At 40.9% G+C, this 22,814-nt stretch overlaps 1 protein-coding gene across 6 annotated transcripts in view; it reads left to right on the forward strand.

Moving 5' to 3' along the window:
• The window catches only part of ECPAS (Ecm29 proteasome adaptor and scaffold), a 104,441-nt gene that overhangs the window by 63,128 nt on the left and 18,499 nt on the right, over window positions 1-22,814 (forward strand). For all 6 annotated transcript variants that reach the window (XM_057720463.1, XM_057720465.1, XM_057720464.1 and 3 more), the window contains 13 exons: window positions 62-163; window positions 9,409-9,532; window positions 10,791-10,936; window positions 11,372-11,426; window positions 12,137-12,251; window positions 12,899-12,967; window positions 14,396-14,513; window positions 14,781-14,948; window positions 17,186-17,265; window positions 17,878-17,983; window positions 18,754-18,801; window positions 19,700-19,821; window positions 21,369-21,519. In XM_057720463.1, coding sequence (XP_057576446.1) covers window positions 62-163; window positions 9,409-9,532; window positions 10,791-10,936; window positions 11,372-11,426; window positions 12,137-12,251; window positions 12,899-12,967; window positions 14,396-14,513; window positions 14,781-14,948; window positions 17,186-17,265; window positions 17,878-17,983; window positions 18,754-18,801; window positions 19,700-19,821; window positions 21,369-21,519 — 1,404 coding nt within the window. The remainder of the gene's footprint in view (window positions 1-61; window positions 164-9,408; window positions 9,533-10,790; window positions 10,937-11,371; window positions 11,427-12,136; window positions 12,252-12,898; window positions 12,968-14,395; window positions 14,514-14,780; window positions 14,949-17,185; window positions 17,266-17,877; window positions 17,984-18,753; window positions 18,802-19,699; window positions 19,822-21,368; window positions 21,520-22,814) is intronic.

Below are 22,814 nucleotides of genomic sequence, written 5' to 3' on the forward strand. Positions count from 1 at the left end.
TTTTCTGGGACCAAGCTGTTATATACTTCATTTAAAAAAAGAAAATCCTGTGTTCTTCTAGATGAAAGAAAGAGCTATCCAAACCCTGGGATATTTTCCAGTTGGGGATGGAGATTTTCCTCACCAGAAACTCCTGTTGCAAGGTCTGATGGATTCTGTGGAGGTATTTATATTGCTATCTGGTTGTTAGTCATTCAAACAAAAGGCGTTTGTTTTGTGGTTTGGTTTTTTTTTTTTTTTTTTTTTTTTTTATTTATTTTTTAATTTATTTATTTAGTTATTTATTTTTTGGGGGGGGTACACCAGGTTCAATCATCCGTTTTTATACACATATCCCCATCTTCCCTCCCTTCCTTGACTCCCCCCCCCCCCAAGCCCCCCCCACCCTCCCTGCCCCAGTCCTCAAAGGCATCTTCCTTCCTCGAGTTGGACTCCCTTTGTTATACAACAACTTCCCACTGACTATTTTACAGTTGGTAGTATATATATGTCTGTGTTACTCTCTCGCTTCGTCTCAGTTTCCCCTTCACCCCCCGCCCCCTCCCATACCTCGAGTTCTCCAGTCCATTCTCTGTATCTGCATCCTTGTTCAGGTCACTGAGTCCAACAGTACCATTTTTAGATTCCGTATATGTGAGTTAGCATACAATATTTGTCCTTCTCTTTCTGACTTACTTCACTCTGTATGACAGACTGTAGTTCTATCCACCTCATTACATATAGCTCCATCTCATCCCTTTTTATAGCTGACTAATATTCCATTGTATATATATGCCACATCTTCTGTATCCATTCATTTGTTGATGGGCATTTAGGTTGCTTCCATGTCCTGGCTATTGTAAATAGTGCTGCAATAAACATTATGGTACAAGTTTCTTTTGGGATTATGGTTTTCTTTGGGTATATGCCCAGTAGTGGGATAACTGGATCATATGGTAGTTCTATTTGTAGTTTTTTAAGGAACCTCCAAATTGTTTTCCATAGTGGCTGTACCAATTTACAGTCCCACCAACAGTGCAGGGGAGTTCCTTTTTCTCCACACCCTCTCCAACATTTGTTGTTTCCAGACTTTGTGATGATGGCCATTCTGACTGGTGTGAGGTGATACCTCATTGTGGCTTTGACTTGCATTTCTCTGATGATTAGTGATGTGGAGCATCTTTTCATGTGTTTGTTGGCCATCTGTATGTCTTCTTTGGAGAAATGTCTATTTAGGTCTTCTGCCCATTTGTGGATTGGGTTATTTGCTTTTTTGGTATTAAGCTTCATGAGCTGCTTGTATATTTTGGAGGTTAATCCTTTGTCCGTTGTTTCATAGGCAATTATTTTTTCCCACTCTGAGGGTTGCCTTTTAGTCTTGTTTATGGTTTCTTTTGCTGTGCAAAAGCTTTTAAGTTTCATGAGGTCCCATTCATTTATTCTTGATTTTATTTCCATGATTCTAGGAGGTGGGTCAAAAAGGATGGCGCTTTGATGGATGTCATATAGTGTTCTGCCTATGTTTTCCTCTAGGAGTTTGATAGTGTCTGGCCTTACATGTAGGTCTTTAATCCATTTGGAGTTTATTTTTGTGTATGGTGTTAGGAAGTGTTCTAATTTCATTCTTTTGCATGTTGCTGCCCAATTCTCCCAGCACCACTTATGGAAGAGGCTGTCTTTTTTCCATTGTATATTCTTGCCTCCTTTGTCAAAGATAAGGTGCCTATATGTGTTTGGGCTTACTTCTGAGTTCTCTATTCTATTCCATTGATCTTCCTTTCTATTTTTGTGCCAGTACCATACTGTCTTGATCACTATGGCCTTGTAGTATAGTTTGAAGTCAGGAAGCCTGATTCCACCAACTCCATTTTTCCTTCTCAAGATTGCTTTGGCTATTCGGGGTCTTTTGCGTTTCCATACAAATCGTAAGATTTCTTGCTCTAGTTCTGTGAAAAATGCCATTGGTAATTTGATCGGGATTGCATTGAATCTGTAAATTGCTTTGGGTAGTACAGACATTTTCACAATGTTGATTCTTCCAATCCAGGAACATGGTATGTCCCTCCATCTGTTTGTGTCGTCTTTGATTTCTTTCATCAATGTCTTAAAGTTTTCTGCATACAGATCTTTTGCCTCCTTAGGCAGGTTTATTCCTAGGTATTTTATTCTTTTTGTTGCAATGGTGAATGGGAGAGTTTCCTTAATTTCTCTTTCTGCTCTTCCGTTGTTAGTGTATAGGAATGCAAGAGATTTCTGTGCCTTAATTTTGTATCCTGATACTTGACTAAACTCATCAATGAGTGCTAGCAGTTTTCTGGTAGAGTCTTTAGGGTTTTCTATATATAATATCATGTCATCTGCAAAGAGTGACAATTTTACTTCTTCTTTTCCAATTTGGATTCCTTTGATTTCTTTTTCTTCTCTGATTGCTGTGGCTAACACTTCCAAAACTATGTTGAATAATAGTGGTGAGAGTGGACACCCTTGTCTTGTTCCTGTTTTTAGGGGGAATTCTTCCAGTTTTTCTCCATTGAGAACAATGTTGGCTTTTCGTTTTGCATATATGGCTTTTATTATGTTGAGGTAATTTCCTTCTATGCCCATTTTCTGGAGAGCTTTTATCATAAATGGATGTTGAACTTTGTCAAAAGCTTTTTCTGCATCTATTGAAATGATCATATGGTTTTTATCCTTCAATTTGTTGATAGGATGTATCACATTGATTGATTTGCGTATATTGAAGAATCCTTGCATCCCAGGGATAAACCCCACTTGATCATGGTGTATGATTTTTTTAATGCGCTGTTGCAGTCTGTTAGCTAGTATTTTGTTGAGGATTTTTGCATCTATATTCATCAGGGATATTGGTCTGTAGTTTTCTTTTTTTGTGACATCTTTGCCTGGTTTTGGTATCAGGGTGATGGTAGCCTCGTAGAATGAGTTTGGGAGTGCTCCGCCTTCTGCAATATTTTGGAAGAGTTTGAGAAGGATAGGTGTTAACTCTTCTCGAAATGTTTGATAGAATTCGCCCGTGAACCCATCTGGTCCTGGGCTTTTGTGTGTTGGGAGATTTTTAATCACTGCCTCAATTTCCGTACTTGTGATTGGTCTGTTCATGGTTTCTATTTCTTCCTGGTTCAGTCTTAGAAGATTGTATTTTTCTAAGAATGTATCCATTTCTTCCAGGTTATCGAATTTATTGGCATATAGTTGCTTGTAGTAGTCTCTCATGATGTTTTGTATTTCTGAGGTGTCTGTTGTTACTTCTCCTTTTTCATTTCTAATTCTGTTGATTTGCATCTTCTCCCTTTTTTTCTTGATGAGTCTGGCTAATGGTTTATCAATTTTGTTAATCTTCTCAAAGAACCAGCTTTTAGTTTTATTTATTTTTCTTATGGTTTCTTTCCTTTCTTTTTCATTTATTTCCGCTCTGATCTTTATGATTTCTTTCCTTCTGCTCACTTTAGGGTTTCTTTGTTCTTCTTTCTCTAGTTGTTTTAGGTGTAAGGTTAGGTTGTTTATTCGATCATTTTCTTGTTTCTTAAGGTAGGACTGTATTGCTATAAACTTCCCCCTTAGAACTGCTTTTGCTGCATCCCATAGGTTTTGGGTTGTTGTGTTTTCGTTGTCATTTGTTTCTAGATATTTTTTGATTTCCTCTTTGATTTCTTTAGTGATTCCTTGGTTGTTTAAGAGTGAATTGTTTAGCCTCCATGTGTTTGTCTTTTTTGCAGTTTTTTTCCTGTAATTGATATCTAGTCTCATGGCGTTGTGGTCTGAGAAGATGCTTGATATGATTTCAATTTTCTTGAATTTGCTGAGGTTTGATTTGTGACCCAAGATGTGATCTATCCTGGAAAATGTTCCGTGTGCACTTGAGAAGAACGTGTATTCTGTTGTTTTTGGATGGAATGTCCTATAAATATCAATGAAGTCGAGATGGTCTAATGTGTCATTTAAAGCTTGTGTCTTTATTTATTTTCTGTTTGGATGATCTGTCCATTGATGTAAGTGGGGTGTTCAAGTCTCCCACTATTATTGTGTTACTGTCGATGTCCCCTTTTATAGCTGTTAGCATTTGCCTTATGTATTGAGGTGCTCCTATATTGGGGGCATAGATATTTACCATTGTGATATGTTCTTCTTGGATGGATCCCTTGATCATTATGTAGTGTCCTTCCTTGTCTCTTTTAATAGTCTTTACTTTCAAGTCTAATGTGTCTGATATGAGTATTGCTACTCCAGCTTTCTTTTGACTTCCATTTGCATGGAATATCTTTTTCCATCCCTTGACTTTCAGTCTATATGTATCCCTTGGTGTGAAGTGGGTTTCTTGTAGGCAGCATATAGAAGGGTCTTGTTTTTGTATTCATTCAGCCAGTCTGTGTCTTTTGGTTGGAGCATTTAATCCATTTACATTTAAGGTGATTATTGACATGTGTGTTCCAATTACCATTTTCTGAATTGTTTTGAGTTTGTATTTGTAGGTGTTTTCCTTTTCTTGTGTGTCCTACTTAGAGAAGTTCCTTTAGCACTTGTTGTAAGGCTGGTTTGGTGGTGCTGAATTCTCTTAACTTTTGCTTGTCTGGAAAGCTTTTGATTTCTCCCTCAAATCTGAATGAGATTCTTGCTGGGTAGAGTATTCTTGGCTGTAGGTTTCTCTCTTTCAGGACTTTCAGGATATCCTGCCATTCCCTTCTGGCCTGCAGAGTTTCTGTGGAAAGGTCAGCTGTTATCCTGATGGGTTTTCCCTTATATGTTGTTTGTTGCTTTTCTCTTGCTGCTTTTAATATTTTTTCTTTGTGTTTAGTTGTCGTTAGTTTGATTAATATGTGTCTCGGTGTATTTCTCCTTGGGTTTATTCTGTATGGGACTCTCTGTGCTTCTTGGACTTGGTGAATTATTTCCTTTCCCATGTTGGGGAAGTTTTCCACTATAACCTCTTCAAATATTTTCTCAGACCCTTTCTTGTTTTCTTCTTCTTCTGGGATGCCTATAATTCGAATGTTGGTACGCTTAATGTTATCAGTGAGGTCTCTGAGACTGTCTTCTAATCTTTTTATTATTTTTTCTTTTTCCTGCTCTGTGGCAGTTATTTCCCCCATTCTATCTTCCAACTCACTTATTCGTTCTTCTGCCTCAGTCATTCTGCTGGTTATAGCATCTAGAGTATTTTTAATTTCAGTTATTTTGTTATCCATTGCTGTTTGTTTTTCTGAGTTCTTATGAACTGTTTCTTGTACTTTCTCTATTTTGTTATCGAGATTTTGTATCATTTTTACTATCATTACTCTAAATTCCTTTTCAGGCATTTTTCCTATTTCCTCCTCATTTATTTGGTCTTGTGGGTTTTTTTCCTGCTCCTTTGCCTGCATGGGGTTTCTTTGTTTCCTCATGGTTGTCCAAACTTTTGGGGTTGCTTGTCCTTGGGTTTTTTTGCGTTATTCTGTGACCAGCAGAGGTTCCTTTGTTGTTCGTCTGTAAGCGTCGGGTGTGTGGGGAGGGAGAGGGTACAATAGTGGCTCCTTCTCCTGGGAGTGAATGAGCAGTGGCGCACTGATGTCTCAGTCAGGCTTGGAGGTGCCTGTTGCAGAGGGCGCCGGTGGCTCAGGCGTAAACAGAAAGTCTTAGAGTTGGGCCTCTCTCGGGGGTTTTTTTCTTTTCTTTTCTTTTTTTTTTTTTTTCTCTTGGCAGCCTCCCTGCTGCTGGCGTTGCAAGGGGTTTTAATCTAGCCCCACCCGAGTGCCTGAGGGTACTTGTTATCCCTGAGCACCTTAGGTGGCCCGCAGGGCGTCTCTCCACTGCCTGTTGCAGAGGCGCGGAAAGAGAGAGAGAGGCTATGCGGGTGGCTCCTCCCAGCCGCCAGTGAGCCTGCAGCCTCCAGCCGCCATCATGGCCGGGCAGCTCTCAGGAACGGGCACTCCTCTCCGCGGGCCTCCTCCCTCCTGTCCTCTCGGTCCGTCACCCTACCGGCAACAGTGTTTCTCACCCTGAACCAGCTCTCCGGTTCCCACGCTCCCACTCCTGGACCCTCCGTTCAGCCGCGGATCGACGTCTGGGTCCGGGAACGCTGAGCTGCGCTGCGGACCCTCCGTATGTTTCTCACTCCCTCCCGTCTGCCACAGCTCCGCCGCTTCACCCTCTTTGAGCCCTCGTAGATGCCTCCCTACCGGCTATGTCGGGCTCCCCGCAGTCCCATCCGGTGTCCGAGGCTGTCTGCTGGTGTTCAGCTGGTTCTCTGTGAGAATTACTGCGTCCTTCCGTGCATTCCCAATGCATCTGTGGGGAGGGATGCACTCCACGTCTCTCTACTTCGCCGCCATCTTTTCTATCTGTGTGGTTTGGTTTTGTTTTGTTTTTTTTTTAACTTGGAATTTTGCGTGCTGTGAGATTTTAAATTAAACCTTTATTCTCTTATTCACCAAGTACTTAGTGAGTACCAGCCATGGGTTCATCACTGTGGTCGTCATAGCATTGACTGAATCACCTCTGTGGGGAAGTCCTTTTCTCGTGGTTTTTGAATAAAGCATGATGCAGTGTGGATAGAAGGGGCAGCGTACCCAGTTAGTTAGATGCGGGGAGTGGGTGCTGGTATTCCGGTTGCCCTTGGGTCTCATGACTTAGCTTCTGTCTTCCAGATAAATATCCAGGGTGGTGGAGAAGGCTTGCAAGTAGACAACTGCTAGGCAGTGTGATGAGTGACTTAACACAGGCTAATCTGGCCCCTGATGGGGCCTTGGTTCTTGTCACGTACGCACCAGTCTCTTTTGTTCACCAGCCTCTTTGTCCTTCTTTGCTCTGAGCTTTTTTTTTTCTTTTCGAATTTATTTATTTATTTATTTATTGGTTGCATTGGGTCTTCGTTGCTACACACGGGCTTTCTCTAGTTGTGGCAAGCGGGGGCTACTCTTCATTGTGGTGCACGGGCTTCACATTGTGGTGACTTCTCTTGTTGTGAAGCACGGGCTCTAGGCACGCGGGCTTCAGTAGTTGCTGCACGTGGGCTCAATAGTTGTGGCTCACAGGCTCTAGAGCGCAGGCTCGATAGTTGTGGCACATGGGCTTAGTTGCTCTGCGGCACGTGGTATCTTCCTGGGGCAGGGATCAAAGTCGTGTCCCCTGCATTGGCAGGTGGATTTTTAACCATTGCGCCGCCTAGGAAGTCCCTGCTCTGAGCTTTTGAAAGACCCCTACTTCCTTCTTTCTCAGGTTGTTGTGGTATCTCTTTGAAAACTTTCCTGACCCTTCAAACTAGAGTAGATTCTTTAGTTATTTGTGCTTTCATGCTGCTCCCTACTTTTCTTTACAACCTTTATCACAGTTTCTAATTGCCCACTAGACCGAAGGCAAAGTCTGTTTTGTCCCCCCACACCCACCCCCTTATAAAACAGGGACCTGTCAGTGTGATTGGTAGTAGTAGGACCTCAAAATCTTTTGGGAGAGTAAATAACTGAATGAAGAGATATTTGCATGTAGAACAGTGGACTCACAAAGGTGGGTGTGAGTATTTCTGCCTGGGAGAGCTGGTGCACATTTTTTGGTGACGAAGTTGCTGCTGGGCCTTGAAGGATGAGAAGGAAGAGAGAGGAGAGTTGGGGTGGAGGAATAAGGCAGCTGAGTGACAGAGCCGATGTTAGGATTCAGGTCTCTGGATTCTTGATGGAGTATTTTTAAGGTGAAATTTTTTGACAAGAAATTATAACCATATCACATTCTCCCTGGATGTCACTGACACGGTAACCTCTTGGGGAAAAGCTTGTGATGTCTCCTTTCTCATCTTTTTTTCTTTTTTTGTATCTATGATAGAGATGGGTTTCTTCCCGTTTTGTTTAAATAAATGAAGATTTGTCTCGATTCTTAACTTGCTACTGGAGACATTAAGAGTTTAGAAGTACAGAAATAAATGAAAAGCTTGAAACATGCTAGAGAGATTAAAGGATAAGAATTTTTAAAAAAGCAGGAATCAGAGAAGCAAAATATCTTCACCATCATCTAGGACAAAGTTCTAAAGGTTTTTTTTTTTTTTTTTTTGCTGTGTCTTTTCACTTTTTATTATGGAAGATTTCAAACATGCACAGAAGTAGCGAGAATAATAATATAATGATCCCTATTCACCCACTCTTTATTTCTAGAATTTTTAAGGCAAAATCTGGATATCATCTTCACAAATGAAGTTAGAGAGTTTTGTTTTTGTTTGTAATGCCAACTGTGTTGTTATTAACATGTAAACATGAGAAACAGGCATGTAAAATGAATCCCTAATATGGGATCCTCTGTGTCAAGATAACCTTTTCTTAGCCTAGAGTTGCCAAGAGAAGCTTTTGACCAGGAAAGCTGTAGGACTGAAGCCTTTAAATCCTTTTTCTCAGAGCAGGAAGTGTGTGGTATCAGCACCCGACACCCCAGCAGTCCCATAGCATTTAGTTGGTTGAGCTTGGAAATGGCTAGACTGTTGTCTGTATGCTTTGCAGAGTTCTTCCCAGAGGCCCGTATTCCCATACGCCTCAAGTCTGTTCTTCATTCTGTTCTTGCTCTCCTGTTCTTAGGTCTCTTCCACTTCCCAGCAGTCACTGGAGACAAATGCCAAAGGGAACTAAGACTGGCCCGATTCCATGTCAGTCAGTGATTCATAATTGTGAAATGTGTCAATTTCTGAATCTGATTTTAAAAATTGGAGTATATATAATATAGAATTTTTTTAAATTTGATTTTTGAAACAATTCCTAATTTACAGGGTGGTTGTAAGAGTAATGTGAAGAACTCCTGTATACCCTTTATCCAGACTCACCAAATTATAACATTCTACCACATTTGCTTTGTCATTCTCTGTGTTTTTTTCCTGAACCATTTGAGAGGAATTTGCAGATAGCATGTAATTTAAGTGTGCAGAGAGGAGATGTTAGTAAATGATAAACGCAGCTGTTATGGTGCAGTTACTACCAATCAGGTGTCTGCTAGACGCTTTATGTACATTAACCTCGTTTAATTCCTGCGGCCTGACGAGAGAGGTGATGGTATTATTTATGTTACAAACGAAGAGGTTGAGGCTCAGAGTTTAAACAAGGGTATGTAGCTGGTGAGAGACAGAATGTCTGCCGAGGTCTGCGTGGCTTCACAAGCCATGCCCTTCTCCCCAAAGTAAATGGTTCAGTTCTTCCAAAGATTAAAACCCCCTGCTTAGTGGTTCTTCTCTGCTGAGGGTGAAGAGTGCCACCCGGACTTGGGAAAAGATCCTCAAGTCATTCCTTGGGTTCTCAGTTCCCTCACCCTGCCTCACTCTCTAACCATCCCGTTAGCTGAGAGCATTGCAGGCAAAAGAGTGAAAACAAAGCACGCTAAGGAACAGGACAGTAAGCGGCCTTTTTGTGGCACTGGATGTTTTTGGGAAGTGGTCTCTCTGACTCCTGGCTTTTGTCCTCTTCATTACAGGCCAAGCAGATAGAACTTCATTTCACTATCGGTGAAGCCATCACCAGCGCTGCGATAGGGACTAGCTCCGTGGCCGCCCGGGATGCCTGGCTAGTGCCTGAAGAGGAGTATACGCCCCCTGCCGGTACCATATAGTCAGCTAATCAGTTTATTACCACCAAGTAACCCTCTTCTGCTCTTGTTACCACCTTTGAGCAAAAGAGAAAATGTGTACCTTCCATTTTAACTCATTTTTCCAGTGTTTATATATGTCTTACCAGTTTGGCTCAGTCAAGATGGATAGTTGGTTAAAGGAGACTGAACACAGAATGAATGAGAACTGTTTCTTTAGTCCTTTGGCAGCAGATGGGGGAGTTCGCTGTCGATTACGTTCAGCCTTGCCCTCTACGCATGAGGATGGGTGTGTTTAGCCAGTGTTAGAGGTGGAGGCCTAGCAGTTTCCAAGTTTTGTGTCCCCTAACCCTTTATCACATAGTGCAGGTCGTGCTGCAGGTACCTCTTCACTAAGTCACTGGCTTTTAGTGACCACGTAGGTGAGGGAGTCTGTGCTTTCTGACTACGTGTTACAGATGCTGTGATTTCACACATCTCGTATGCTGTGAACATCCTACAGGGCACAGTAGTGCTGAGGTTGAGGAACTCTGAAATGACAAAGGAAAGGAGAACAAAGACATAGTAGCTGGAGGAGGAAAGTGAAGTTAATAGAGGTTGGTTTGCGTGTTAGTGTTTAGCTGGGAGGTGGGAAAGATACAGTAGAGAAAGAAAAATTGCTGACACCAGAGAGAATGGGGATAATTTAAAAAAAATTAGGACAAAACTAATACAACATTGTAAATTAACTATACGCCAATAAAAATTAAAAAATTTGAAAATGAATAAATAAAAGAAATATTTATTTTAAAAACTCCATGTTCAGTCAAAGTCTAAAAAGAGAATATAAAGGAATAGAAATACTGTTTTTTTCCTACTGTCACTATTTAAATGAGTAAAATTACATTAATCATACGAATATTTTTAAAAAATTAAGACAGTTTTTTTTAAAAGAGAAGTTTTAGGTTCAAAGCAGAATTAAGAGGAAGGTACAGAGGTATCCCACACCCACCACCCGTACACATGCCTAGGCTCCCCCGTGATGGTGATAATTTTTCCTTCTGGGGAACTGAAGTTACCTGAGTACCTTTGAAAGGTTATTTAGTTTATGTTAGGTTCTGAAATGAATGATTATCAATTCCTTTAGCAATTTATTTAAACACCTTGGTCGTTTAGATTTTAATATGTTATAGGATTGTTGTATTTAGTAAATGTGGATTGAAATTTAATTTTTTCAGGAAGCTCTATTCAATTATTTTAATTGCTTCTTATCATTCTTTGCTTTTCTCTAGGAGCCAAAGTTAATGATGTCGTCCCCTGGGTGTTGGATGTGATTTTAAATAAACATATCATCAGCCCCAACCCACATGTGAGGCAAGCAGCCTGCATCTGGCTCCTTTCCCTTGTGAGGAAGCTCAGTACCCATCAAGAAGTGAAGGTAAGCCATCCTGTAGATGGGATCCAGCTCTGCTGGAAACTGTTTATGAAATATTTACAGTAGGAAGGTGGTAGGAAGGGAAGTGTAGGAGGGTGAGGGCCACTAACCAGTAACACATATTTTGAAATAAGCTGTACATGAAGGAATGAAGGAGGGTACCTGATACAGATGGGCCGGAAGATGATTCTTAAGTTGAAGGTATAATGTCAGAGGAAGTGGTGAGGACAGGGAGGTTCAGACCATGTGCATTAGACCACCTGTATGTGGTACAGCCTTGGGGTAATTTGGCCACCTTTGAAGATGGGAGCACAACAGGGTTTGTGACAGCCTTTGGTCATGAGAATTTACAGGTGTCGTGTACCCTAAGAGCAAGATTCTTATTCTCCCAAGGAGGTAGAGTTTCAGTGTTCTCAATGCCTTTTTTCTCCTTTTCAGTCTCATCTTAAAGAAATTCAGAGTGCATTTGTTTCTGTTTTGTCAGAAAATGATGGTAAGTAATTGGTAAATATTTGATTTCCAAACTTCTTTAAACTTGTATTTTAAATTTTGAAAAATCTGGATTAATAAACATAAAAAAAGGCTACAGGAAACTAGATTCTTATGTACTTATTTATTAATTAGATCATTTATTCATTAGATCAGTTTTTGATTTAAAAGTGGAGCCGAGGCCTTTCCTTAACATGAATACTTGTGTCAAATAATAGCTTTCTTCTGTTGATACTTTGGATTCCTTTTCTCTTTGGGATTTAAGCCAGGAGAGAGTTAAAATATATGTGTTAGGCATTTAAATAGTATCCCTTTTTTTTTTATAAATTGTTTTAAACATGTGGTCTAATACTGACTTTTCATTAAAAAAATTGCATGTGGGTGTCCTGAAGTCCTGTGATTACGTCTCATGTGTGCAACTTGCATCCACTGACCCTGTGTCACTATGCACTGCGCACAAGGCCCAGCAGGGTTGACGTGGCTTGTGAGTTGGATCTTTTGTGAATGTAGTTCTCACATACAGAGACTTGCTGGTGTCCTGTCCACTCAGATGATTTAGTACGTCTTTAACAAAATAGGCAGGTTGATTATGTTTTCATATCTTTACTTTGATATCATTTTGGGTTAATGGTATAAGTTTAAATTTTTTTTCACTTGATGGCCAGAGGATAAATTTTTCTAAAAAGAATATTGTTTTGTCTGACTTTTGTGTAGAACTTAGCCAAGATGTTGCCTCAAAGGGCCTTGGGTTGGTGTACGAACTGGGCAATGAACAAGATCAACAGGAGTTGGTTTCTACTCTTGTGGAAACACTGATGACTGGCAAAAGGTACAGTGAACTTGAAAATTTCAGATTTGAACACGCAGGGCAAGTTTTGCACATACCGAGAATGTGTAGTGGAAGAAGGGAAGTTCAGCTTGTGATTTTCCTGTTTATTAAGCCTTTTCTAGATTGCAAGTCATCGATTGTTATGCTGTGGATAGCAGTTTAATTATCCAGGGTCTACTGCTTAGAAAGTAAACTAAACTACTGTTTAAAAACATGCCAGTAAGCCAGGCTTTGAAAACTGAATGATCTCAGGCCAGGTAAAGCTTTGGATTACAGGAGTACCGTAATCACTGTTGGCGAAACGGAAATGGAGAGGTGGAGAGGAAGCTAGTGTGTCATGCACAGTCCAGTCTGTGAAGAGGATGAGGGGGCAGTTATTCTCATAATTGGTTGCTGCTTTACGTTACCTTCCTTGTGGGAAGGACAGTTCTTAATGTGTGACCACATTTAACTCAGTGTAGCTTTACGTGGGATGTCTTTTATATCTGTTTGTTCTTCCTGGACTTCATTTTACAAAATTCTCTTGCACACTGTAGATACGTGATAGGGAATTTGATTTTATTAGTTTGTAGATGAACTGTATGCATTAGTTGAATGGTGGTATGAAAATTTTGAGGCTAATTTAAATTCTTGTTGTTTTTGTTTAGAACTAAGCATGACGTTTCTGGAGAGACAGTGGTGTTTCAGGGGGGAGGCCTTGGCAAAACCCCCGACGGGTAAGTGTGCAGATCCACTGATCAGTCACTGTAGACATCTCTCCGGTGGAGAGGGTACTCACTGGGTTGATGTCCACCCTCATGGGAAGTGTTGTGTGTTAGTGGAAGAAGAAAATGTCACTAGGCTGAAAAAGCCTAGTGTTTTAGATGGGGTTTCCTGGGAAACAGACTGAGGTGGAGATCTGTATGCTGGAAGTTTAGTGAAGGGTGCCCAGGGTCGTCACCCAGGGGAGTGAGGAGGCACGACAGGGCCGGTGGCCGAGGAGGAGCTGAACTGCTGCCCCACACGTACGAGATCGTGACCCATCGAGAAGCTCTGGGACTGGGCTGGGAGGGCCTGCAGGGAAGTCCTGCTCTGTGTCCCCTCCTCATGCCTTTTCATCCCTCAGTGACTCGTGGTTGGTGGTGGGCCACTCTCGGGGAGGACCTGACCTTGGACTGAGGGCAATTCTGTCAGCTCCCAGCCAGTGGGTCCTTAGGGAGGAATTGGCACCCACTGCACCTAGTTTTTTTGGGGGCGGGCAACTCTACTTGGTGTTTTGGAGTCCACTAACTTGGCATTTCAAATTAATTCCTAGAGCCTTGCTTCTTTTGTCTTATCATTATTGCATTGTGGTTATACTGCTGCTTTTCCTCTGAGAACCCTTAGGTCTGGCTGCAGCTTGCTGGGCCTTGCTGGGGCCACCCCAGAGCCGTGCCTCAGGGTGTCTCTCCTGTAGCTCTTTGTTTTCACACTGAAGTTGTTTCATTCCTCTTATCCCCCACTTCCCTCCCCACCCCGCCCCCAACTCCTTCTGAGTTTTAAAAAGTGCTCACTTTTCACAAAATAGTGCAGAAGATCAGGTAGTTAAGCAAATATTATTTGTTCAGAGGGAAGCTAATAGGACTCAAAGAAGTTGTTATCAGGACTGGGATGCTCTAGCTTAGAAAAGACGTAGGGAAGACAGAAGTTGTCTTCAGAAGGCTCTCTTAGGCTCCTGAGAGAGATTGGTTCACAGTGTCCGGAAGAATTTTCACTGCGTCCAAGGTGATGAGGGCTCCACCCCCACGGGCCTCGCAGGTGCCTTAGGTCATTTACCGGGATTCACTGAGAACTGAATTAGGTGACTTTTTATATTCTCTTCACCCTGGTTCTCTGCCTCTGTGGTAATGAGGTAACTCAGTATTGGAAATTTAGTGAAAACGTCATATTAAAATGTCCTAGTGGGGCTTCCTGGGTGGCGCAGCGGTTGGGGGTCCGCCTGCCAGTGCAGGGGTCACGGGTTCGATCCCAGCTCCGGGAGGATCCCAGGTGCCATGGAGCAGCTAAGCCTGTGTGCCAAAAAAAAAAAAAAAAAAAAAAAGTCGTAGTAATATTGGTAATGTAATTTATATTAGTCTGGAGGTAGACAAATACATTCCTGCGTACTTTTGGTTTTTGTTTTCAAGCCAGGGCCTCTCTACTTACAAGGAGCTTTGTTCTCTGGCAAGTGATCTTAGTCAGCCAGATCTGGTGTATAAATTTATGAATCTAGCCAACCATCATGCAATGTGGAACTCTAGGAAGGTAAGTGGCTATTTTTTATTTTTTCCCTCTAAATCAAACCTGCTGCATTGGCAGACAGTGACAATTGTTATGCAGTGTGTTTTGTAAAAGTCTGTGTTTAGAGAGATCTAGACCACCACATCTGCTGTTATTGATTGGTGAAGCTGGATACCCAGTAAATCAAGCTCTATTCAGGGACAAGCCTAGGAGGGAGAATTTTGTGATATTTAATATGTAGATATTTTACTACGTAGGTATATCTGAGCCACTTTATTATTATTTTTTTAGGGTGCTGCTTTTGGTTTTAATGTAATTGCTACCAGAGCTGGAGAACAGCTGGCTCCTTTCCTGCCTCAACTAGTTCCTCGTCTTTATCGTTATCAGTTTGACCCCAACCTTGGCATTCGACAGGCCATGACAAGTATTTGGAATGCGCTCGTCACTGACAAGTCAATGGCAAGTATCTGTGAACCCTTGTCCCAGATTACACATGGCATGTAAACCAGTGCTCGTCTTCCTTGCTACTTTGTATACTTATTTGTTTAAACAGACTTTCTTTCGTCCCTTGCTTTCTTCCTTCTTTCAAGGTATCAGAGATGCTCATGGCAACATTTATTGAAATCTTAAAAATGGAAACAGTCTGAATGTCCATTGGGTGGATGGTTAAGGACATGGCAGTGTATCCACACAAATGGAAAACTGCGTGTGGATGGTTGCCACTAATGCAGTGGAGAACAGGTCATGGTTCCTGCCCTGAGGGCATTCACTTGGTTGGGAAGGTAGATAGGGAATCAAGCAATTACTATATTTGGTTTTTTCTCATCTGACTGCTTCTCATATTCTCAGCCACTGTTAGATACCAGGACTTCTCAGGGCTTGCCTCCGAGTGCCTTTTACACTCTCCACTTTCTCTGTTTAGATGAGCTCATCAGTTCCAGGGCTTATGAGTGTCATCTTGACTGTGATGCTTCCCAGTCTTAAACTTCTGGCCCAGGCACGACTTGTGCTCCTGACTTGTATGTCTCACTGCCTGCTTGACATTGTCACTTGGATGTTGTTTCAAGATACCTTAGACTTAACATGTCCAGAAGAGGACTTAAGAAAACAACCTTCCCCCTCTTTTCTCCTCCGTGTTCATTCATTTACCCCACCTAGGAAGCTGGGCATCATCCTTGCTTCTTGCCTGTCTCACCCCCACCCTCAGCTGAATCCAGTAGCAAATTCTGTTGATTCTGCTTCCAAAGTGTTCTTCCTTCCCCTCCCTCCCTCTCTTCCTTCCTTCCTCTCCCTTGTTCTCTCTCTCTGTCTTTTCTTCTCCTCTCCTCTCCCCTCCCCTCCCCTCCCGGCTGCACTGTGCAGCTTGCCGGATCTCGGTTCCCTGACCAGGGATCAAACCTGGGCCTACGACGTCTTAACCACTGGACCACCAGGGAATTCCCTCCAGAGTATTTCTTGACTCTGCTCTCTTTTTTCCTAATTCTTCCCTGATGAACAGGTTGTCATCTTTCTCTTCTCTTTGCCTTCCTTTATGTAATTACCCACAGTAAAGGTGATTTTTGAAGACGCAAATTGTATTGCATTTTGGGTTAAAATCCTTTGGTGGCTTCCTAGTTCATTTTAAATAAACCCCGTGACCCCTACCATGTCTTTCCATCCCTGAACATGATGTGGCCTTTTCCTCTCTCTCCATGCTGATGCTGGTAGGCACTGGAGGGTTCCACGTGGAGGCTTTGGTGAGTTTTCTTTGCTCTGGGAGAATACTTGGTACCACTGGGTCAGCTGAGATCTAATAGGTCGAGTTCAGGGCCTAGGTTTAGGCTCTCAGGATGTGTGTCGTCTCTGTGTGAGTGGAAGGTGAAGCCACAGATGTGGGTGAGATCACTATGGAGACTGTCTAGAGATGTGGACATAAAAAGACATCAGTTTCTTAAATCTTAGGTGAGTTATTCCCTCCCTGTCTTGGTTTTCTTACATAAAAGAGAGAATAACAAAACCTCTCCTACCTACAAGAGTAAAAGTGGAAAAGCTGTAATTTTTGAAGTTCTTTGAATCAGCGTGATTACCAGGTGGATAAGTGTGTATCAGCACTAGAGGCTTAAAAGATAAAATTCATCTTCATTCTGAACAGTCAGATGCTTCTTCACGTGCCAGACAACATTGCAAGGTACCAGGGAGGCAGAGACAAGTGAGACACTGTCCCTGCCTTTGAGGTCTCAGTGTGAAGGGGTAGGACAGCTCTTCTGCCATCTGATATGACGCGCTTAGAAAGGTGCTGTGGAAACACAGGGCAGAGTAAGCCAGTCTTGTCTGCGAAGGTGATGCTTGATTTGAATCTTGGACAAGTAGGAGTGAGCCAGGCAAGTAGGAGATGGAAGAGGTAAGGTAGTGTGTGCCGGGAAGTAGAGGTGAGACAGGGCATAAGACCTTGGGAGCTAGATGGCCCCAGGAAGGCTTTGTATCCATGCCTGGGTGATTGGACTTTATTCTCACTCACTGAGGAAAATAAGAGGATTATGTTTGCATTTTAGGATGATCAGCTGCGCAGCTTGCAGCTACTAAAATGGGGAGAGAGTTGTGGACTGAGAGGCCTGGAGAGGCAGTTAGGCTGTTACGTACAGAAACAGTGTGGTAGACATGTCATTTGGTTATTGATGGCTTTTGCATTCTCAGTTTTATCCTTTTGCTTTCATTAGGTGGACAAGTATTTGAAGGAAATTCTTCAAGATTTGGTTAAGAATCTAACCAGCAATATGTGGCGAGTTCGAGAATCCAGGTACCATTTTTAGAAAGATAAGACTAGTCAAGTAAAACTGAACTTTTTTTTCCTTCAAGTTTCCAAGCTTTATACTTTGTACAAAAGAAATAAGTTAAAAACCACTAAAAAAGCATATTTCTGGTTGGGTTAGATGTTAATGATATTTAAGCTCTGGTCAGTGGTTTTCCTAAGTTGTCTTAGATTTTGTAAGTATGAAATAAAAGAAGTAGAAGATCACTTGTTAAATTAGACAGCAAGATATATTTATATACTCTCATGACTTTGTAGGTTAGCATTTATTTATACATATATAATTCATGTTTATTCAGTGCCTGCTATGTGCTTGGCAGTGTGCTAGGCCCTGGAGGTATATTGGTAAGAAAAAAATGATGTATCATCTTAAAAAGATTATATCATAGCTGTGGGAAACAGACATTTGATGAGTATAAATGCCATATGCCTGTGGTATATTTGAGGCACCAAGGAGAGAGTAGTCACTGCTATCTTGGGGTGAGGGGGTTAAGACTAGAAATACAGGCAGAATCCATATTCTTGCTGGATATGAATGCTTCATAGTAAAAGACTGAGCTTTCTTGATCATTTATTTGAAAGCAAATTGTTTATTTTCAGCTGTTTAGCTCTGAATGATTTATTGAGAGGAAGACCCCTAGATGACATCATTGATAAACTTCCAGAAATTTGGGAAACTCTGTTTAGAGTACAAGATGATATAAAGGTACTATATAAATAAATCTGCATTTATTTATAGAACAGCATAAATTGGAATTGTTAAAATAGGTATGTTACATATTTCAAAATTCGATATCCAGGCAATTTTTTAAAAGACCAGAATTTTTCTCCAAAGTTTCAGTTTTGATGTGTCTGTGAAGTGGCAAGGTTAGGTATCTTTAGATCTAAATGTAATTAACTTTTTTTTTTCCTTAAAGGGTAATTACTGCCTGATTTTCTTTTAATAGATATCTTGTGGTGATGCTGTTGATGAGGAAGAAATAACAGCTTAGAAATAATCCAAAATAACTCTACTTTGGCCAGCTTCATAAGCTGGATCAGTCATTCCCAAATAATGTGACCAGTTTTTCCCAGTTTTGTCTTGGCAATCTAAATTTTAGATCTTACCATTAAAACTAGGCACTTCAGCTTTTTGCTTTATTCATCAGAGAATTTTTTTTAAGTCTTTCAGAATCTTCACGTAGATCTCTGTACATTCGCTTTTATAATACATTTAGTTTCTAAGCTGTTATACTTAATATCCATATTTTTGTAAGGTCAAAATAGGTAGTATCTAATTTAAAAAATAGTAATATGGTGTGGTAATATGTTCCTTGATGGACAAAGAGCCCACTGAAACACCATTTTTTTACCTGGCAGTGAAAGTAGGATTTTTCACCAGTTTGTATAGATTTGGAGGCAGTTTTAAATACACATTTTGGGGTAGATGAGAAGGAAACTCTGACTTGTATGATGTCATATTTTTCTTATTTTTAGGAATCTGTACGAAAAGCAGCAGAACTAGCTCTGAAAACTCTGAGCAAGGTGAAAACTCTTATCTTATACCACTCGGGGGTGCAGGGGCGGGGTGAAGTGGGCAGGATTCTATGTGACTGTGAAAATTATGACTTATTTTTTTGTCATATTAAGTGACATTTAGTTGCAGTGTAACTGGCTTTATGTTATAGCCCACTCTTCTCAACAACGAATGGGAAACTGGTGCTATTACATTAGAATACGAAAGTTTTTAACAAAGTGTATCTCTGGGCTCTTTAAATGACCAGCTGTTCTGGGCCTTTATATAAGATATGACTTTCTATTGACCCTGAAGTACACATTACATTTAGGTCAAGCAACATCTGTTCTCTTTATTGTTGCTATGTTTATGCATTGATCTGCCTTTCATAATTATGAGGTTGGCAGCCTTTTGAAACTAGTTTCCCACTTGAACTTGATTTTGTGGTATATCAGGGCCTTCTAGTGTATTCTAGCTGTATAAGCCTTGCCATAAGTCACATTGCTAGTAAGTAGTAAAACCAGGTTTTGAATGCAAGTGTTTCTTATTCCACGTTTGTGTTCTTGACCTCTGTGCTTTGAGTTCTGTGTCATCCAGAGTTATTGATGATCATAATAATACCACCTTACGCCTTCCTCAGGGTGCGTGCTTAAACATTTTCTCATTTCATCTTCAGCTGTTTCCTGTTTCACAGATCAGACGACCAAAGCTTAGAAAGTAAAATGCATTACCAAATTTTCTGTTTAGTTATTGGCAGACATAGGACTCAATCCCAGATTATGAAATCTTTTTCCCTCTGTAGTATCATAGACAGCAGAGTCACTTATTCTCTTCTATGGGTATAGGAAGTAGGAATTGTTTTGTCAGATGAATGCTTTATTGGGTGAGAGATCAGTTTCACTAATTTCTGTGCTCTTCGTGTGTGAGGTCTGTGTGAAAATGTGTGACCCTGCCAAAGGAGCAGCTGGCCAGAGAACCATCGCTGTCCTTTTGCCCTGCCTTCTGGACAAGGGAATGATGAGTCCTGTGACAGAAGTTCGAGCCCTCAGGTTTGAACCAGCTGATGAAATGAATGTGTTGGATTTACTTAGTTCTTAGCCACCCAGTAGAAATTGGGTTTCTTCGAATGTTAGATTCTTGAAAGTATGGAGAAATGAGTTGAGGGGAATCCAGTGGGGTGACCTGAGAGCAGATGTGAGCAGTGGTGAGTCAGAATGTTTTTACAGAGACTTTCTCATGGGACCCTTGCTTTCGTCCAGCCTTCCACCACTCCGCCTCAGCCTAGAGTAAAGTGTGTTATTTTCTTGTCATTGGCCTCTGCCCCCCGCAGGCACGTCTTCCTGTTCTGCTGCACCTCAGGTCCTTGGGAGCTTGCTTGTTGGTTATACTGCTTAGTAATATTTCACAGATTATTATGTTTAAAATAAACTGTTTACCACCTGTGAAATATTTGAGAAAAATTCTAGAATTAAGTTACAATCAGCAGTGAAGGAGTCTAGTTTTGTTTTTTTGTTTTTTCTTAACTAGAGTGCTATCTAGGAACTTCATCTGTTCCATTTTTATTTTGCTCTTGAAATTAATCAAATTAATGGTACCAACACTATTTCATGGTAAGTAAATAGTTGGTGTGGAAAAGTTCTGTTTAGAAGGATTCACCTAACAGTTGCAAAGGAGTGATAAAGTTAGGATATCACCGTGTTGCTGTCCTCAGTACGATGATGCAGATAATGGTCATAAGTGGCTCCGAAGTCCAGCGGTGAGAGGCTGATAGGGAGCGTTGTAATGGATGGTTGGTTCATGCCGACCAAACTGGAACCTGCTGATCACTCTTAACAGCACAAGAAAAGATAAGCATCCTGATGTGATGAGCCAGGACATGTGCAGACCACCTGTGAAAGATTCTTGTTTAAAAAAAAGTCGAACTGAACTTGATTTAGCCTGCACATCTGTATAAGCTACAGAGGAACCTGTGAAGTGACACCATCAGAATGCAACCAATAAGTTAAAAAAAGAGGAGGGAGGGCACTGTTAAAAAAAGATTCAAGAAATGCAGTAAATTGCAATGGGTGGATGGGCTCTGGATTCAATTCCAGCAAACCGACTCTTATGGAAATTTGTGAAACAATCAGGAAATTTGGATATTAGATGATGTGAAAAAAATTCTTATTATTTTTTAGGTGTGAAATGGTATTTTGATTATGATAAAGAGTCCTGGTCTCTTCGTGACACATGCAGAAGTTTAATTAGGGAATATGCTTCAGAATACTACAATGGTGGGGAAAAAAGTATATGTATGGTCTGTATGTATGGTGGGTGCATAAGTGAGACAGAATTAGCCAAAGGTTGCTAATTGTTGCACTGGGTGGGGAACATAGAGAGTTTCACTTATGATTCGCTCTACTTTCACATATGCATGAAAATTTCTGTAATAAGAAGTCAAAACCAAAACAACAACAGAGCTAAGACCAGGCTCTGTACCCAAGGGACCCAAGGTGTTCCTTAATGCAGTAAACTACAGAACATCCTCATGATTAGACCTGTAGGGCTTCTTGCCTTTGTTGAAAGGACTCAGCAGTTGTGTTTTGTGTGTCTGTAGCATTAACACCCTTGTGAAGATCAGCAAAAGTGCAGGAGCCATGTTGAAACCACATGCACCAAAACTCATCCCAGCTCTGCTAGAATCCTTAAGTGTATTGGAGCCCCAAGTTCTCAATTATTTGAGCCTCCGGGCTACAGACCAAGAAAAGGTGAGTTGACAACGCAGGCATATTGGTAATTATCATGAAGGAGAGCCCTATTAAGATACTGAGCAATTTTTCCAGGGTCCTTAAACAAACTCCACGACTCAAATGATACTTTCACTGTTCCCGAAATAGCTTGGCTCCTATAACCACATGCAGTGTTTTTTTTAAGGGGGACGGGCAGGGAGAGGGCTCATACACTGTTATGTGAAGTGAATGAAAAATGACACTTCCATCCAAAAAATACATCAATACATTTATTTAACACAGTTTTTTGTACGTGTTTGTTTATCTTTTAGGGGATGGGTCTACACCCTCAGAGTCCTTCTATGGACCACTCCTGCCCTACAAGTCAAGAGGATTTGTAGCTAGACTTTGGCATAGTCCAGAATTATTCTGCTTTTTAGGTATACATAGTTCCCTAGTCTCTGATCAGAGTTTTTGTTGTTGTTGTTGTTGCTTTAAATTACAGATGAAACATATTTATTGTGAAAAACTAAAACAACACCGAAGAGTAGAAAGCAGTCCCCTCGGAGTCCCCTCTGCCCTGGCAGCACAGTGTCATTTCCTGAGGGGCACCCACTGTCAGCAGTTTCTGGTGTCTTTTCCAAATTCTTTTGTAGTCGTAGGCTACAAAATCAAACAAACACACTAATTTTAAACTAGAATTAAACTATGAATGTCATTCTGCAACTTGATTTTTGTTTGTAACAAAACACCGTGTGTATATGTAGGTCTGTTTCATTCTTTTTAGTGCGTGCATAGTATTCTACGTGAGGTGATTTTGAACTTGTGTGCGAGAGATTTTGTGGCATCAGAAGTTATGAATGTTCTGTTTTCTCCACATCTTTGCCAACTTTGAATAATGTCAGTCTGATAAGCAAGAATCTCATTATCCTAATTTACAGTTTCCTGTTATTAGTGTTGTCCATTGTTTTTTCGTGTTGTGTTGGCCATTTATATTTCTTCTGAGTTGTATGTTTCCATTCTATGTCTATTTTTTACTTGTTTATGTTTTTACATTTGTCTTTATTAGAACTGTCAAACTCCTGTCATATTGTGAAAATTTTCTCTTAGTTGACTGTTTGGTTTTTAACTTGCCTAAACTATTCTATTCTAATCACTTACTCTCTTTTCCCTTTGCCTCTGATATTGTTGTTTCTTCTCCAGTCATCATTCTTTCCTGTTTCTTTTCTTCTTAGCTATTTTTTTTAAAATTAATTTATTGGCTGCGTTGTGTCTTCATTGCTGCACATGGGCTTTCTCTAGTTGCTGTGAGCAGGGTCTACTCTTCATTGTGG

Source organism: Hippopotamus amphibius, chromosome 2, assembly GCF_030028045.1.
Source record: "Hippopotamus amphibius kiboko isolate mHipAmp2 chromosome 2, mHipAmp2.hap2, whole genome shotgun sequence".
In the NCBI taxonomy this organism is placed as follows: Eukaryota; Metazoa; Chordata; class Mammalia; order Artiodactyla; family Hippopotamidae; genus Hippopotamus; species Hippopotamus amphibius.